This window comes from Carcharhinus amblyrhynchos, chromosome 8, assembly GCF_965287045.1.
Source record: "Carcharhinus amblyrhynchos chromosome 8, sCarAmb.v2.hapA, whole genome shotgun sequence".
Lineage (NCBI taxonomy): Eukaryota > Metazoa > Chordata > Chondrichthyes > Carcharhiniformes > Carcharhinidae > Carcharhinus > Carcharhinus amblyrhynchos.
The window spans coordinates 118,924,722-118,942,996 of record NC_137331.1 but is presented as its reverse complement, the minus strand read 5'-3'; the positions used below and the strand labels follow the sequence as shown (position 1 = coordinate 118,942,996).

The 18,275-nt window shown below is 43.7% G+C and overlaps 1 protein-coding gene across 9 annotated transcripts in view; it reads left to right on the top strand.

The window, feature by feature from the left end:
- Positions 1-18,275, top strand: part of vps13b (vacuolar protein sorting 13 homolog B) — a 942,410-nt gene that overhangs the window by 791,503 nt on the left and 132,632 nt on the right. For all 9 annotated transcript variants that reach the window (XM_080194714.1, XM_080194711.1, XM_080194717.1 and 6 more), the window contains exons 37-38: positions 823-1,025; positions 3,074-3,275. In XM_080194714.1, the coding sequence (XP_080050840.1) occupies positions 823-1,025; positions 3,074-3,275 (405 nt within the window). The remainder of the gene's footprint in view (positions 1-822; positions 1,026-3,073; positions 3,276-18,275) is intronic.

Sequence of the window (18,275 nt, the reverse complement as noted above, 5' to 3'; positions counted from 1 at the left end):
GGTGGACATAAAAGAGCTTGCGACTACAACACTGATGCAAAAGTACACAGTTGAGTGTAAACCGTGAACATCGCTATATAAATGCAAATGTTGTTGTTTGAACAGCATTTTGCTCTGCAGCCGACAGTTTGAAGTTACGAGTGGTGCGACGCGGCTCATTATTTGTTTATACAGCCCACAGAAAATGTGGTTGGGGACAGATAGTTAGAACCACAGAATATATGTCAGCATGGAATAACTTGGTTCCATTGTTTAGTTTGGACAAAGTATAATGCTTTTTAAATTGTATGTTAAGTATTCACATGTTCCAACATTAGAGGAGAAAGGACAGCCTTCAATAGCACCCCGGAGTTCAATTGTTTTCTGCAGTCAACATCTGTAAGTGTGCAATTTAAAGACAAGTTTCAGGCTCCTGCCTTTGAGCAATGTTTGAGGAAACCATTAAATTATTTCTTCTTGAACTCGAATTAAAACACAGTTTTGGAAACATTCAAGTATGCAGAATATTCAATCGAACACAGGAGAACATGTTATATTTCCTTTACAAGGCAGATCAGTCAGTCAGCAGAATATATTGGGTTCCATAAATTATTGCGGAAAGTTCAGTTGCTTCAATGGTTTGCTCATAATTCCACAATGTTGCTTAGGAGTTGGCATCCTGTATTAATTACGTACAGATGTAAAGATCAGAGAACTGATTCATAAGAACTGTAGGAAGAAAGAAGGCAAAGATAAATGTTTCTTTTAGTCTTGCACAATTTAATTTATTGTGAAGTTGTCCAAGGGAGAATAAATCTGACATCCTTTTCTTCCTCCGTTTAGGAATGATCTTAGGTGCCACATTTGCACTCCAACTGAAGGATCTGCTTGTAAAGACCTGCCTCAAAGACAGAACCAGAACGCTAATTGGCCCATTCTGCTGCACCCTTCAACTGGAAGCCAAATGGTGCAGGCACAGTGGCGACCCTGACCCACGTCACTCTGTTCCAAAAACCCTGGTCGACTTGAAAGCTGGACTGATCCAGGTTTGTGTGGGTGGCAGCCGTGTCTGGGAGAGTCTGTCTTTAATGAGTCTGTTCCTTGTTTGACCCAAATGTCTTTTATTTCCAGCCCTCTAAATCATGCAAAGAGCACCCTTGTAACATGATCAGGTTATCTGGTAAAGCTCAACACTGTTGCATTTGAAGTACTGATTTTTTTGTATGAGTAATAAACTTTTAAAAAGATCAGAGCAGAACAAACAAAACTTCGGGGCAATAGGATGAAATGGCCAATTCACCATAAATACTGTAAGGCACTTAAAATGATTAGGAGTGTACACAAAGCATTCTGTTTTCATGGCAATAGAGATGCGTACAGCATTTTTTGCAGAGGAATTGAGCAGTTGGCCACAGGTCCAGAATGAAGGTTGCTCACCAGGCACACAACTCTATTTTACGTATGACCCTTGACATCTGCTATTGGCAAGTGATCATTGTGACTGGTTTGAGTTGAACTGATACATAAATCCTTCCCGCCTTTTAGCCCTTTAATGGAGTGCAGGAGGAATTCTGCATCTTTACTTCACTAATTCACAAAAGGTTGTAGATGTTGGGTGGTTTCACAGACTTCGCTGAAAGTAACCGGCAGTCTTTTTATTATTGACGACTTTGGGACGTGGAAGGTCTTTTACAAGCTTTATAAAACAAATATGTAGATTCTAAAATCTTCCACAAACGATTAAAAGAAGATAAAAGTTAAAAACCTTTAAAGTTGAAGTTAATCTTAAAAGCTACCTAAACTTTCTCAAAACATCATGCTCAGTAATCATTTATATGATGTGTTCTCTTGGGCTCCAGAGGCTGAGTGGTAGCATTGGTTTTGTTTTAAAACTGCTCCCACTTCTAATTATTAGTATTGGTGCTACAGGGAACCACATCATTTATAATATTATATGCGTTGTAGAGTCTTTAGATCTTTTCAATTGGTATCTCATGCAGGCAATTAACGACAAGATTATTGTCAAATTGTGTCTTTTATTTGTTAAAATTTGCAGATGTTACCTGAGCATCCTGCAGTACTCTGTTTGCAGAAGTATCCCAGGCAAGGCTTTGTATGTGTGTGATGACAATGAGACCTGAGGTCCAATATCAAACCTCACCACTCAGGCACTAAGCGGAATTTCTCAACCACATCTGTAATGTGACTTTTGTGTACCAATGGCAGAGTTGCTCCTGAAATTCTGAACCACAACTTCTTAAAAAATTTATTTGTGGGACATGGGTGTCACTGACTGGCCCGCACTTATTGCCCATCTCTGATTACCCGAGGGCAGTTGAGAGTCAACCACATTGTTGTGGCTCTGGAGTCACGTAGACCAGACCAGGTAAGGACGGCAGAGTTCCTTCCCTAAAGGACATTAGTGAACCAGATGGATTTTTCTGACAATTAGCAATGGTTTCACGGACATCAGTTGATTCTTCATTCCAGATTTTGTTTTAATTGAGTTCAAATTCCACCCTCTGTCATACGGGATTCGAATCCAGTTCCTCAGAACATTAGCTGAGTTTCTGAATTAATAGTTTAGCAATAATACCACTTGGCCATTGCCTCCCCTGCATGGGATTCTACTAGTAAAAGCAAATTACTGTGGATGCTGGAATCTGAAACCAAAAGAGAAAATGCTGGAAAATCTCAGCAGACCTGGCAGCATCTATAAGGAGAATAAAGAGCTGACGTTTCGTGTGCAGATAGTTCAGCACTTTTTCTTTTGGTTTGGGATCCTACTAATCCAATGCTGCCATACTGGAAGATCATCATGCAGGACTCCAGTAAAATGCAGAGCTGGCCACTTGCAGCCTTTCACTCCATTTCCCTAGAAGATCTTCCATATTTACGAGCTGTGGCCCGAAGAATTCCAGTGGAATTTTCAGGGCTATAGTGATGGGGCTGTGATTTCTGTCTCACACATTCATTAATAAGTGGCCAGACTGAGTTCCTCGAAAATTGTTCAATTATACCTTAAGGATTTTTAATATTTTTGATCTCCTGTATCTCATCAGTGCTGGTGCTTCTCTTTTTGGTGTCTATTTAGATGTTCTGGGGCCAGGAGCATCTGAACTGCCTGAATCTGCTACATGAACTTCTTCAAGGCTACCTCAGGCACAATGCCAAGTCTCAGACATCAGACCACACACAGCAACCATCAGCTGCCATGGGCAGATATCAAGCTTCCAAGACTGAACACAGTTCTGACGACTTGAGGACTGGGCAATTCCAATACATTCAAGATGCAGGTGCGTGGAATTATAGCTGTTCCATTCCATTCACTTCACTCCACCTTCTCACGAAAATACTCTCTACCTTGGATTACGGAGCACAGTTCAACTTTTTTTTATTCATTCATGGGGTGTGGGTGTCACTGGCTCGGCCAGCATTTATTGTCCAATCCCGGTAGCCTCTTGACAAAGGTGGTGTGGAACTGCATTCATGAACCCCTGCAGTCCATGTGGCGTAGCTACACCCACAGTGCTGTCCGGGAGGGAGTTCCGGAATATTGACCCAGAAACAGTGAAGTAGGGCACAGTGGCTAGCACTGCCGCCTCACAGCCCCAGGGATCTGGGTTTGATTCCCAGCTTGGGAATCAAACTCACTGTCTGTGTGGAGTCTGCACATTCTCCCTGTGTCTATGTGGGTTTCTTCCAGATCATGGCATAGAATCCCTACAGTGCAGAAGGAGACCATTTGGCCCATCGAGTCTGCATCGACCATAGTCCCACCCAGGTCCTATCCCCATAACACTATGCATTTACCCTAGCTATTCCTCCTGACACTAAGGGCAATTCAGCATGGCCAATCTACCTAACTCACACATCTTTGAACTAAGGGAGATAACAGGAGGAAACCCCTGCAGACATGGGGAGAACATGTCAATTCCACATAGGCAGTGACCCAAGCTCGCAATCAAACCCAGGTCCTTGGTGCTGTGAGGCAGCAGTGCTAACCATTGTGCCACCATATCATCTTAAGTGATGCTCTGGTTTCCTCCCACAGTCCAAAAGACGGGCTGGTTAGGTGCATTGGCCGTGCTAAATTCTCCTTCAGTGTATCCGAACAGGAGTGTGGCGACTAGAGAATTTTCACAGTAACTTCAGTGCGGTGTTAATGTAAGCTTACTTGTGATACTAATAAACAATATAAATAAAATATGCTTCCAAGTCAGGATGGTGTTTGGCTTGGAGTGGAACTTTCCAGGTGATGGTGTTCCCATGCATCTGCAAGGTGCTACCTAAGGAACAGATAAATGTGCAGTCCCGAGACCAGCAGGTGACTTCCTGGCGACAGGTCTCAGGGCCATTGGAGCCTCATCTCAAAATCCCAGTGATGGAACCGCAAGATTGGAATGACCATAATCGTCCCATGCAGGAGCTTCCTCCCATAAGATCACCTAAAACCTGGTCATGGTCCTGGCTCTCAATTATTTGCTATATCCAGAAGATTGCAAACAGTCAGATTCAACCTGGCAATGGCCAGGGACGGGGTAAGGGATAGATGGTGAGGATAGAGAACTTTTCGATATGCAATGTGAAAAGGATCATGAAGGAAAGTCCAGGTGAAACGTTCCAAGCTCTGGGAGTAGGCTGAATGCCAGGGAACTTATAGGTCATTTTAAAGTCAGTGTTACGATCCCAGTTAATGTTATAACTGGATGAAAGGATTCCAGAATGAAACACTGGCTGGAAACTTCTTTTTCTTTTGGTAAAAAGTCTCACAACGCCAGGTTAAAGTCCAACAGGTTTAGTTAGAATCACAAGCTTTTGGAGCGCTGCTTCTTCATCAGGTGAGTGAAGGAGCAGTGCTCCGAAAGCTCATGATACCAAATAAACCTGTTTGAATTTAACCTGGTGTTGTGAGACTTCTTACTGTACCCATGCCGGCATCTCCATAATTTCTTTTGAACATGGAGGAACAGAGTCACAGGACCACTAATCAGTTTTAATAAGAAAAGAAACACATAAAATATAGGACAATACAATACATCTTTGCATTTCCCTAGATTAACAAGTACACATAGATTTTAAGATTAACACGATTACCTCGAACACGATTAACATACAATGGTCTCAGGCACACAAACTGATTGTGTCAAAACATATTCTCCACTCTGAACCCAAGCTAATGTCTGTGGTTTTCTTTTCAGAATCCTTCCAGATGAGTTGCACGTGAGCGTTCCCAAAATCCACTCCCACCCTCAGAAAACATACTTTTAAATCTTCTTTCACAACCCTGCGGTTTGCATGCTGAAATCCAGTCCAGGTTTTCCAAATGGTTCTTTTAAACAAAGCTTCCATTCTGTTTTTAACAAGGAATCCAGTATCCAGGATGTTCAGTTCCCTGTTCTGAATTCCTTTCCCTTGGCTGTTGTGCAAATCACAATTGCTTTAACTATTGTTTCCCAGACTCAGTGGAAATGGTATCAAACCTTTGATTTATCTCTGAAGTCTGTTTTCCTATTTCAGGTCTGGTTGATGCAATTGTCTATTTCACCAGCACTTAATCTGTTCCCTTAAATTCTCCTGAACAATACCTTGGTCTCTGTTCTCTTAATTTCAGTCTTAAGACATTCTTTCTGTCCCAATTTGCGAGTCATCTGGACTGTATCTTTTTTTGGTAAGTCGGCTTCTTTGCAAGATTCCCTCTGTCCTGTCCAGCTTCTCCTGACAGAGTTGAGAGATGTTCATTCCCTGGTGTCCTCTTTACCTGCAAACAAATTCAGCTTAAAACTTAAACTCGAAAACCTTCCTACCTTACAAGGCCCCAATTGCTAAGCAACAACTGCTATTTCTGTCAGCCTTTATTTACTCTCCATGCCACAATCCTCTCTAAGCACAACAGAAGTACAGCTGGAACTGAGCCAACCCTCACACAAACACACACCTTTGTACAGCATCAATTTAATTAGGTTTCACCTTTCCTTTCACAGAAACATTGAATTAAACCCACTTAAAACTGTATCTTATTTTTAAACATTACAATACAAATAAAACATTAAACCGCTTTTGTTTTCCTAACAGCTACTTTGGATAAATAGCCAGGTAAAATTAATAATTGTCTTTCAGAATTATTTAAATTATGTTGACTATTAAGTTGGGGTGAATCATGATTGAGCATGGAACAAATAGTACTGCAAACAACCTTGGAAATTTTTTTTTGAGGATTTGTGGTTTACTTTTTTCATAATAAGAAGCCTCACAACACCAGGTTGTGAGGCTTTGGAATCATGAGCTTCTGCAGTGCTGGTCCTTCATCAGTTGATGAAGGAGCAGTGCTCCAAAACCTCATAATTCTAAATAAACCTGTTGGACGTGAACCTAGTGTTGTGAGACTGCTTACTGTGCCCAACCCCAGTCCAATGGCAGCAGCTGTGTATCATACTTTACTTCATGGATAGCCAGATGGTTTATTTGAAAGAATAGAAACTTTTTTGAAGGTTTGGTGCTTCTTAATTTTTTTTACGAATTGTTTTGGATTTTCAGATGAATCAGCATTCTTCACTTAGCCGATTGCGATGTTCAGTTTGTTTGTTTTTAGTGAATTTAGCCAACGCACGTGCTTTAGCCCTGTGATATTTGCCAGATGTAAAACGTTTAATTGTAGGTTATTTCCATCTTTTTTTTTCAAGTAAACTACATGTATCAAGAATTGCTCAGGCTGTCAAGGGTCAAGGTACAATTGCAGCTTGGCAAAGATCATGCAGTATAAAATCCAATGTTTCATCATATTTTCATTCTAAACCCTATAAATCAATCCTCCGTATTTAATGGACATAAAAATATGCATATAGTTGAGACTTGCGCACCAGAACTTGATATACCACGTTGGCAACATTGGAATATAACATAGTACTATTTTTGATTTAAGAACTATAAACCTCTGTGCTTACTGGCAGCACTCTCGCCTGAGTTAGGACGTTGTGGATTCAAACTTCTTGAGCACGTAGTCCTCGCTGACACCGTGTGGTGTTTGCACGTTTACCCTGTGTCTGTGTGAGTTTCCTCTGGGCGCTCCGATTTCATCCCACAGCCCAAATGCGTGCGGGTTAGGAGGATTGGCCATGCTAAATTGACCCTTAGCGTCAGAGGGATTAGCAGGGTAAATACATGGGGATGCAGGGACAAGGTGGAATTGTTGTCAGTGCAGGCTCGACGGACTGAATGGCCTCTTCCTGCACTGTAGCTATTCTATGACTTCAATGCAGTACTGCCTTGCAGTTGAGACATTAAACGGAGGCCGCGTCAGCTCTCTCAGGTGAACATAAAGGATCACCCGGCACTTTTTGAGGGGAGCAAAATACTGCAGATGCTGGAAATCTGAAATAACAACAGAAGACGTTGGAAAATCTCAGCAAGTCTGGCAGCATCTGTGGAGAGAGAAATGTTTCCAGAATTCTGAAGAAGTCATACGGACCAGAACCGTTAACTCTGTCTGTCTATCTTGGCCAACACTTATCGCCTGAACCAAAGTCGGTTGGATTATCTGGTCATTATCACATTGCTGTTGGAGTGAGCCTGATGTGTGCAAATTGGCTGCTGTTATCCCTCCATCAGGGCAGTGACGGCATTTCAAGAGTACTTCATTGACTATCAACACTTTGGGACATCCTGAAGTTGTGAAAGACGCTGTAGAAAGGCAAGACTTCCTCCTTACAAATGAATCGTTAAGACCGAATGTTGTGACATAAGCCAATGTGGCTTGTCTTGATGGCCAACTGAAAAATCAAGAGTGTAATCTTTCTGCCAAAATCTCAAATCATTTCATCACTTTAATCATATCTGAAGGAGCCATCAAATTCCAATTTTTAAACCTTAACTTTAAATCAAATTATGTACATTGTTATGAAGTGGAGGTGGATACTCTCAGAACTACCTCATCTCACAATCTGTAAAAGTGAGTGCAATGTTAGGATCTGCACTTCAGTAATTTCTAGTGGTTAAATCAAAATAACTTCCTGATATTCTCTCTAAAGTCAACAAGTAACAATTATTTATCTAACTAACAGTGAACAAGTTAACAAACCAAATAAAACACAATTCTAACAGAATGCTATTTTGGTAAATATAATTCCCACTTACCAACAACAAAAAAAGAATTTTAGTCACTCTCTAAATTACAACCAAGTTTGGCATCTTCCAGAATACTCTAGGCTTTCTCTGAGAATTCCTCTGTCTGGAATTTCTGTCTTCTTTGGTACCTTCACTATCGAGACGAGGCTTTGTCTTAAGACATGTTTGAGGCTGTTACTGTGGCGAATGGCAGTTGCTTTCTCTACTTATTTTCCCACTGCCCTCTTCTTTTATACCTTTGATGACATATCTAGGATGAGAGAGGAATTGGCGAATGTTGATTGGGGGAGTGCGTTGGAAGGTAGATCTGCTGAGGAACAGTGGAGGATCTTTAAGGAGATCTTTCTTGGTGCTCAGCAGAAATTTATTCCGATGGTTAAAAAGGATCGTAGGAGGAGAGATAATCAGCCGTGGATAACGAAGGAGGTGAAGGAAAGTGTTAAATTAAAAGCGGATGCGTTTAGAGTAGCTAAGAGTAGTGGGCGAGAAGAGGATTGGGAGAGGTTTAAATGTCAACAAAGAATGGCAAAGAAGTTGATAAAGAAGGGTAGGATAAACTATGAAGCTGGGCTAGCGCTTAGTATAAAAAAGGATAGCAAGAGTTTTATAAATATATAAAAAGGAAGAGGCTGGCTAGGGTGAACGTTGGACCCTTAGAGGATAAGAGGGGAACTTATTGGTAGGGAATGAGGAAATGGCTGAGGCCCTGAATAACTTTTTTGTTTCGGTCTTCATGGAGGAGGATGTGAATAATTTGCCGGGGGTTAGCGATGGAAAGATGGTAGGAGTGGAGGGCCTGAATGACATTATTGTAACTAAAGAGGCGGTGCTCGACAGACTGGAGGGACTGATTGTGGACAAGTCCCCAGGACCGGATGGAATGCATCCAAGGGTCCTGAGGAAATGGCAGAGGTGATAGTGGATGCCTTGGTGATTATTTACCAAATGTCGCTGGATTCCGGGGAAGTGCCGGAAGATTGGAAAACGGCTAATGTTACGCCGTTGTTTAAGAAGGGTGCCAGGCAAAAGGCGGGGAATTATAGGCCGGTTAGTTGTAGGAAAAATGTTAGAATCCGTGATCAAGGAGAAAATAGCGAGGCATCTTGAGGAGAATTGTTTGGTAGAGCAGACGTTAAGGGGAAGTCGTGTCTGATGAGTTTATTGGAGTTCTATGAGGATGTGTCTAGGGCGGTGGATAGAGGAGAGCCGGTGGATGTGGTGTTTCTTGATTTTCAGAAGGCGTTTGATAAGGTGCCGCACGAGGTTGTTACAGAACGTTAGGGGGCATGGAGTTCGGGGTAGGGTGTTAGCGTGGATAGAGGATTGGCTGTCAAATAGGAGGCAGAGAGTGGGGGTCAATGGGTGCTATTTGTATTGGAGGTTGGTGACGAGTGGAGTGTCCCAGGGGTCGGTGCTGGGGCCTCAGCTATTTACCATTTATATAGATGATCTGGAGGAGGGAACCGAGCATATGGTGTCGAAATTTGCTGATGACACCAAGATTGGTGGAACGGCAAATTGTGCGGAGGGTGTGGAGAGTCTGCAGAAGGATCTAGATAGGCTGGGCGAATGGGTCAGGAACTGGCAAATGGAATTTAATGTTGGCAAATGTGAGGTTGTCCACTTTGGTAGGAAGGACTATTACTTGCATGGCGAAAAACTGCAGCATGCGACGGTGCAGGGGGACCTCGGGGTCCTTGTGCATGAGTCACAAAAACCCAGCCTGCAGGTGCAGCAGGTGGTCAGGAAGGCAAATGGGATGCTGGCCTTCATAGCGAGGGGGATTGAATATAAAAGTAGGGAGGTCTTGCTGCAGCGGGAAGGTGCAGGCCGCAGCTGGAGTACTGTGTGCAGTTTTGGTCGCCGCACTTACGCAAGGATATTTTGGCCTTGGAGGGAGTGCAGAGGAGGTTTACTAGGCTGATTCCGGAGTTGAGGGGATTGAGCTATGAGGAGAGGCTGAATAAACTAGGCTTGTACTCGTTACAGTTTAGAAGAATGAGGGGAGATCTCATTGAGATGTATAAGATGTTGAATGGGATGGATAGGATAGAGGTGGAGAGGCTCTTCCCGCTCAGGAAGGACAGTAGGACTAGAGGGCACAGCCTCAAGATAAAGTGGGGGCGGTTTAGAACGGAGTTGAGGAGGAACTTCTTCACTCAAAGGGTGGTGAATCTCTGGAATTCTCTGCCCGTTGAAGTGGTGGAGGCTGCCTCGCTAAATATTTTTAAGACGCGGGTTGATAGGTTTTTGATAGGCAAGGGGATTAAGGGTTATGGGGAGAGGGCGGAAATGTGGAACTGAGCCACGACAGATCAGCCATGATCTTATTGAATGTTGGGGCAGGCTCGAAGGGCTAGATGGCCTACTCCTGCTCCTATTTCTTATGTTCTTCTGTTCTTGTGACATATCAACATCCCATGTAGTAGATTTTGTCCCTGGTTGCCAAAACCATCAAATTTAGATCTAACAGGTTGTTGGTATCCACATGCCTGATTTAAACTAATTGGCTGAATTCAAAAAAATTCAACAGCCTGTTTGTTACCTTGGCAAGACTGCTGCCTGGCCCTTCAGTATAAATGTTTCATTCTGGGACCCCATATGCACCTGCATTTTATTTATAACTTTCTAAGCACAGAAAATAAAACACCACCTTTTTAACAGGACGATGCAATGCTTTCTCCTCTTAGCATTTTACCACAATACAATGAAAAGACCATCTTTCCTCTCCAGATCACTAAACTGAATAAAATTGCTGTACCTCACGTAGGGCCTGATTTTACCATTTTCATTCTAAGTGCTGAGTCTGGGCGCAATTCAGATCCGACTCGGAGATCTGCTTTCGGGCGCCCCCATTAGCACATAGCCTGAAAAGAAATCACGAGTCCCATTCGCACTGTGGGCGGGGCGTAGCGCTGAACTGCGCATGTGCAGTTAGGAAAATATTTGAAAAAGCGCACCCGTGTCAGATTGCTCCCATGCTGCAAAAAGCAGAGAAAGTGGCTCGAGAATGAAAAGCGGGAGCTATGGCTCCCACACACATCCCCCTTATCCACCCATCCCCTGCTACCTAGACTGATCATGACCCCTTACCCCCTTAACCCCCAACGATCACCCGCAGAGTGGCAGCGGACCTCCCTGCCCCCCACCAGAGATCCATCTGCCCCCCTGCCCCCCCCCCCCCCCCCCCCCCAAACAGTGACCGATTGGGCCTCTCCCCCCACCCCAATAGAGATACACCTTACCCGCCTCCCTTCCCCCAGAGAATGATTTGGCTTTGCTCCTGTCCCCACTTCCCCCATCCCCAGAGAATGATGTGGTCTCACTCCCTCCGCCACCCTCCTCCTCCCAGAGAATGATCTGGCCTCATTGTCCCCCTTTCTCACCAGAGAATGATTGGCCTCACTCCACCACCCCCCACCCCCCCCGCCTCAAAGCAGACAACGATTGGCTCTCCATCCTGCCTTCCCCCCCCTTCCAGAGACTGACCTGACACACACCACCACACACTATCATTCTGAGTCAGAGAGCCATTGGAAGTACTGAACTCGTCTCTTCAACAGCTGGAGCGCCCGATTCAGACTTTTATTCAGCATGTTCATTTCGGCATGATTCTGGATCGGCGAACACGGTGGTAAAGGGAGAAGTGCTGAAAAAATTGGGCAGGCGGTTCATCAATTCAATTTAAATACATTTAAATCACCATTGCGCCCATTTCGGGTGCGAATTGGATCATGGCCAATCCCGGGTCTTAGTAAAGTGGCCATCTGCGTGGATGCAGATATGGATCGCGTTAATGGCCTCACACCCAACTTTACCATGTTTATCGGGCCTGATGCAATGGTAAAATAGGGCCCATTGGCTGTTCATCTGGTTCTCAAGGTCAGTAATTTAAAGCAAATTGTCATCCCACGTATACCAGTCAGTAAATGACAACCATTAATGCCCTCTGATTGCATACCTACGCTCAATCAAACCACAAAGAAAATTACAATTCCCGCATGGCTACAGGTAGAAAGGATATTATTAAACTAGAAAAAGTGCAGAAAAGATTTACTACGATGCTACCGGGACTTGATGGTTTGAGTTATAAGGAGAGGCTGGATAGACTGGGACTTTTTTTTCTGGAGCGTAGAAGCCTGAGGGATGATCTTATAGAGGTCTATAAAATAATGAGGGGCACAGATCAGCTAGATAGTCAATATCATTTCCCAAAGATAGGGGAGTCTAAAACTAGAGGGCATAGGTTTAAGGTGAGAGGGGAGAGATACAAAAGTGTCCAAAGGGACAATTTTTTCACACAGAGGGTGGTGAGTGTCTGGAACCAGCTGCCAAAGTTAGTATTAGAGGCAGGTATAATTTTGTCTTTTAAAAAGCATTTAGACAGTTACATGGATACGATGGTATAGAGGGATATGGGCCAAATGCAGGCAAGGGACTAGCTGAGTGGCCTCAAAAAAAAAAGGGCAGCATGCACAAGTTAGGCTGAAGGGCCTGTTTCCATACTGTAAATCTCTACAACTCTATGACGTCACAGTTAAATCACAATATTTTTGGTCAGTGTCTTCTGAAAGAGGTTAATACATGGGGAAAAAAAGAGGTGTGCTTTTTGAGTAGAAAGCGCACACTTGTTATTAGTTGGATTCAGTATTTGATGCCTTGCAAATTTCTCCAGATTTATTTCTAACGATTATCAATGACATTGTGCTGTCCTGAAATTTTTCAGTCAGGATATATTGGCCTTGGAGAGAGTACAGAGAAGGTTCACCAGGCTGATACTGGAGATGAGGGGGTTAGCTTATGAGGAGAGATTGAATAGATTGGGCCTGTACTCGTTGGAGTTTAGAAGGCTGAGGGGGGATTTTAGAGACTTACAAGATAATGAAGGGGCTAGATAGGGTAGAGGTAGAGAGATTCTTTCCACTTAGAAAGGAAACCAGAACTAGAGGGCACAGCCTCAAAATAAGGTGGGGGGGTGGTGCAGTTTAGAACAGAGTTGAGGAGGAACTTCTTCTCTCAGAGGGTGTGAATCTCTGGAATTCTCTGCCCATTGAAGTGGTGGAGGCTACCTCCATGAATTTGTTTAAGTCATGGGTAGATAGATTTCTGATAGACAAGGGAATTAAGGGTTATGGGGAGCAAGCAGGTAAGTGGAATTGATCCACTTTAGATCAGCCATGATCTTATTGAATGGCGGGGCAGGCTCAAAGGGCTAGATGGCCTGCTCCTGCTCCTATTTCTTATGTTCTTATGACTGGTACAAAGGGGCGGCAAGGTAGCACAGTGGTTCGCACCACTGCTTCACAGCTCCAGGGGCCTGGGTTCGATTCCCGGCTTGGGTCGTTGTCTGTGTAGACTTTGCACATTCTCCTTCTGTCTGCATGGGTTTCCTCTGTGTGCTCTGGTTTCCTCCCACAGTCCAAAGATATGCGGCTTAGGTTGATTGGCCATGCTAAAATTGCCCCGTAGTGTCGTGAGATGCATAGGTTGGATGGATTAGGGGGTAAATTTTTAGGGATATGGGAGTAGGGCCTGGGTGGGATTGTGGTTGGTGCAGACTCAATGGGCCGAATGGCCTCTTTCTGCACTGTAGGGTTTCTGATTCTGATTCTGAAAGATATTTCTATTTCTTGAGTGCAACCTAATCCACAGGTGGCATGAGTTGTTAAAAACTATTTGGAGGCACAGTCTATTTTGTTTAAACTCCTGAACTTCAATTTGCACTGACCCATGACAATAATAGCTTATTATTCTGGAATGTGTGCTGTTTTTCCAGCATCTGCATTACAGATTGGATCATGATGCTACGAAAAGCCAAATGCAACACTCATCTAAGAATCTCCCAAACAACGAGAGATTTGTTTCCTCATAACCGTGAGTTTCTGCAATGGTCACAATCAAAGACCCGTGACAGTGTTAGGGTTCTTTGCGACTTCACCAAATTGCCCAATGTTTATGAGTGCACATAAATATTTTTGCAACTCTTTAGTGATTCATTATTGCGTGCAACTTCTTGTGAACTGTCTATCTGACTGATCAACAGCTCTACACAACATCCATCTGACTGTCCAGCCACTTTAGCCGGCTGTACCACGTTCCTGCAGCTGTAATGCTGACAGATGTTTGCTTCCTTTGCTAGCCAAGTGGTTAATTAACCAAAGTTTGATTGGTGGTTATGAAAATCTTTTCCTATTGTTTGTCATTTGACGTCTTGCCAATCCAAATCCTGATGCTAAATTGCCTCTCCTTCCCCTAACGCCTGGCTCTATTGCTTATTTCTCTCCTCTGACATTGCTTATTTTACTCTATTTTATAGCCATCGGAAACCCCCTTCCTGACCAGCACACCCTGGACTCATATATCTGACAGCAAAGTTATTTATTTTAATACAAAAGCCCTGCGGATGCTGGAAACCTGAAATAAAAACTAAAAACGGTGCAAATGATCAGCAGCTCAGACAGCATCTGTGGAGAGTGAACCTCATTTTTTTACATCCATGTTAGACATGCAATGGGTTTCAAACAGAGAAAGTGGGGAAAAGGAGAAAAAACAAAAGGAAAATAGGGTAGAAGGCAAGAGTGATAGAATGACAAATCGGATAATGATGCAAGGCAGAGGTAAAGAAATGAAAGATGGTCCTAGAAGAAGTGTAAATGGCAACAGGAGAAGTACTACCAATGCCAAAGCTGTCTGAGAACATGGAAGCAGTGGTAATGATCTGAAATTGAATCCAAGGATCTATTTGAAAGGTCTTTGGGTTACGATTGAGTTTTCATTCAAACGGTATAGGAGATTGAGGAGAGGGAGATCAGAGTGGGACAAAGAATTAAAAAGTCATCGTAGATAGAACAGAATCATAGAATCCCTACAGTGCAGAAGGAGGCCATTTGGCCCATCGAGTCTGCACCAATTACAATTCCACCTAGGCCTTATCCCCCTATACCCACACATTTACCTGATAATCCCCTGACACTAGGGTCAATTTAGCATGGCCAATTAACCTAACTCGCACATCTTTGGATTGTAGGAGAAAACTGGAGCAACCCATGCAGACACGTGGAGAATGTGCAAACTCCACACAGACAGTGACCCAAGACCAGAATCAAACCCGGTGCTAACCATGCCAAAGTCAATGACTCTGATGGGAAAGTTTAAGGGGGATGTGCGGGGGATGAGTTTTAACGAAACTACTCAATGACTTGGATAGTCAAAGGCTTTTTCCCCAGGGTGGAAATGTTAATTACAAGGAGGCACAGGTGAGAGGGTGAAAGTTTAAGGGAGATGTGTGTGGGAAGTTTTTCATGCAGAAAGTGGTGGGTGCCTTGAATGTGCTGCCAAAAGGGGTGGTGGAAGCAGACACAATAGCAACATTTAAGAGACATCTGGATGGGTACATGAATAGGGAAGGAAAAGAGGCTTACTGTCCGAGTAAGGGCAGAAGCTTTTTTTCAGTTTTGTTAGGGCACCATGATCGACACAGGCTTGGAGGGCTGAAGGGCCTGTTCCTGTGCTGTACTGTACTTCACTCACTTGATGATGGGGCAGTGCTCCGAAAGCTCGTGCTACCAAATAAACCTGTTGGACTTTAACCTGGTGTTGTGAGACTTCTTACTGTGTCCATCCCAGTCCAACACCGACAGCTCCACATCAGTACTTTTGTTTGTTCTTTGACCAAGAACTCAGAATCACAGTAGTGGACTGAATAGAGATGATCAGCAAAGCAATTATCTGTTCTAAGTTTGGTCTCCCCCTTGTGGAGGAGGCAGCACCTCAAACAGCGAAGACAATAAAGAAGTACAAATAAATTGCTGTTTCACCTGGAGGGGAAATCTGGGCCTGGAGTGATCAGAAGGAAGAAGCTGAAAGGCCAGAAAGCAAGGTAGTAGTGGGATATTTTGTGCTTGTACAAAGTAGTGGACATATTTCCAGCATCTGCACTGTTTTGCATAGGCAGACAGACATTCTGCCCCCAATAAGACAGTGGGGAAAGGAGAGTGGAGCTATTGAAGGCAGGAGTTGGATGGAAATTGGAAGCAAAGTTGTTGAAATTTTCCAGCTCATTTCTAACCCATCTTTCCGCTCTAATTTTCTGAGCACATTGTCTGTCAAAAACCCATTTCATAGAATCCCTACAGTGCAGAAGGAGGCCATTTGGCCCATTCACTCTGCACTGGTTCTCTTATCTTACCAGGCCCATCCCCCACCCTATCCCTGTAACCCCACACATTTAACCCACCAATCCCCCAACCTACACGCTTGGAACACTTAAGGGGTAATTTAGAATGGCCAATCCACCTAACCTTCACATCTTTGGACTGTGGAAGGAAGTGAAAAGTCTGACAACACCAGGTTTTAGTAAGGAAACCAGAGCACCCGGAGAAAGCCCATGCAGACACGGGGAGAATATGCAAACTCCATACAGACAGTCACCCAAGCTGGGTATCAAACCCAGTTCTCTGATGCTGTGAGGCAGCAGTGCTAATCACTGTGTCACCATTCTGCCCAATTGTGAGTCCACTATGAGTAATTTGAATCTTTTCAAAGCCATCAAATTCACCGGACTGTAAATTCAACAAGATCCTATAACACAGCAACACCATCATGTTAGTCTTCCTCTTTGTCATTGACCTATTTGTATCTTATCCAGTACATCATGCACCTTCTTCTCCATAGTCTATTTCCATCACACCAACAAAATATGGGTCCATTTTCTATCTGTCCTGATGCAGTCAGTATATCTCTTCCAGTTGTTTCCTCTCCTGCCTCTACGCTCACCCTGGCTTGCTATCATTGGAGTAATTTTTTTTGATTTATATGCTGCCCACCAGCGACTCTTGGCGTTTCCAACTATATGTCTACAGATAAATCCCCGTCTCACTATCTAGCCTCACCTTTTAAAATTATTTTCATGGAACGTGGGTGCCACAGGCTCGGCCATCTTTAATAGTCCATCCTTAATTGCTGTCAAGGTGGTTGTGGCAAGACTGCTTCTTGAACCCCTGGAGTCCATGTGGAGTAGGTACACCAACAGTATAGGAAATGAGTTCCAGGATTTTGACCCACCGACAATGAAGGAACTGCGATTTAGTTCCAAGTCTTGATAGTCTGTGGCTTAGATAACTTGCAGGTAGTGGTGTTCCCATGCATCTGCCACCCTTTGTCCCTCTAGGTGATAGAAGTTGTGGGTTTGGAAGCAGCTGTCAATTCAGCTTTGGTGAACAGTGCCACTGGTGGAGGGATTGTATTCTTAAGGTAGTCGGTGGATGGATACCAATCAAACATCTGCTTCGTCCTGGATGCTGATGAGTGAGAAGTATGAGTGTTGTGGGAGCTGCACTCATCCAGGCAAGTGGAGAGGATTCCATCACACTCCTGACCTATCCCCCCTTACCTCATTGAAAGCTGGCATTATGTCTAACATTCTGCCCTTCATCATCAATTCTACTCAGCTTTGCAGGTTCACACACAGGTTCTACCTAATGATGGGTTCCACCACAAGCTGAACTTAAATGCTACTTTCCTGGGTGTCATCGAAGCCACCTCCTTCAGGTAGAGCTTGACATGCCCCACCACTATTTCCTCACCTGAAGGTATGTGCTCCATTGCTTTTCCTACAGGCCTCTTGAGCTGCACTTTATATAAACGTCAATTCATATGAGCACATGGATTACGAGCAGGAGTAGGCCATTCAGCTTCTCACACCTGCTCCACTATTTGATGAGATCATGGCTGATCTAACAGTGACCTCAACTCGACTTTCCTGTTACTTCATATAACCCTTGATCCATGACAGTCAAGAATCACAAGGATCCAACTTGGCACACAAAATATTCAATGACCCAGCCTCCACTGCTCTTGCACAGAATTCCATAGGACTTCCTCAGTTAATGTTAGGGTATTGGGGAGAGTTCCGGAACAAAGAGACCGAGGAGTACACGTTCAAAACTCCTTGAAAGTGGAGTCACAGGTGGACAGGGTGGTGAAGATGGCATTCGGCATGCTTGGTTTCATTGGTTAGAAAATTTGATACAGGAGTTGGGACATCTTGTTGAAGTTGACCAAGATATTGGTAAGGCCACACTTGGAATACTGTATACAGTTCTGTCCACTCTATTATAGAAAGGATATTATTAAACTAGAAAGAGTGCAGAAGAGATTTACTAGGATGCCAC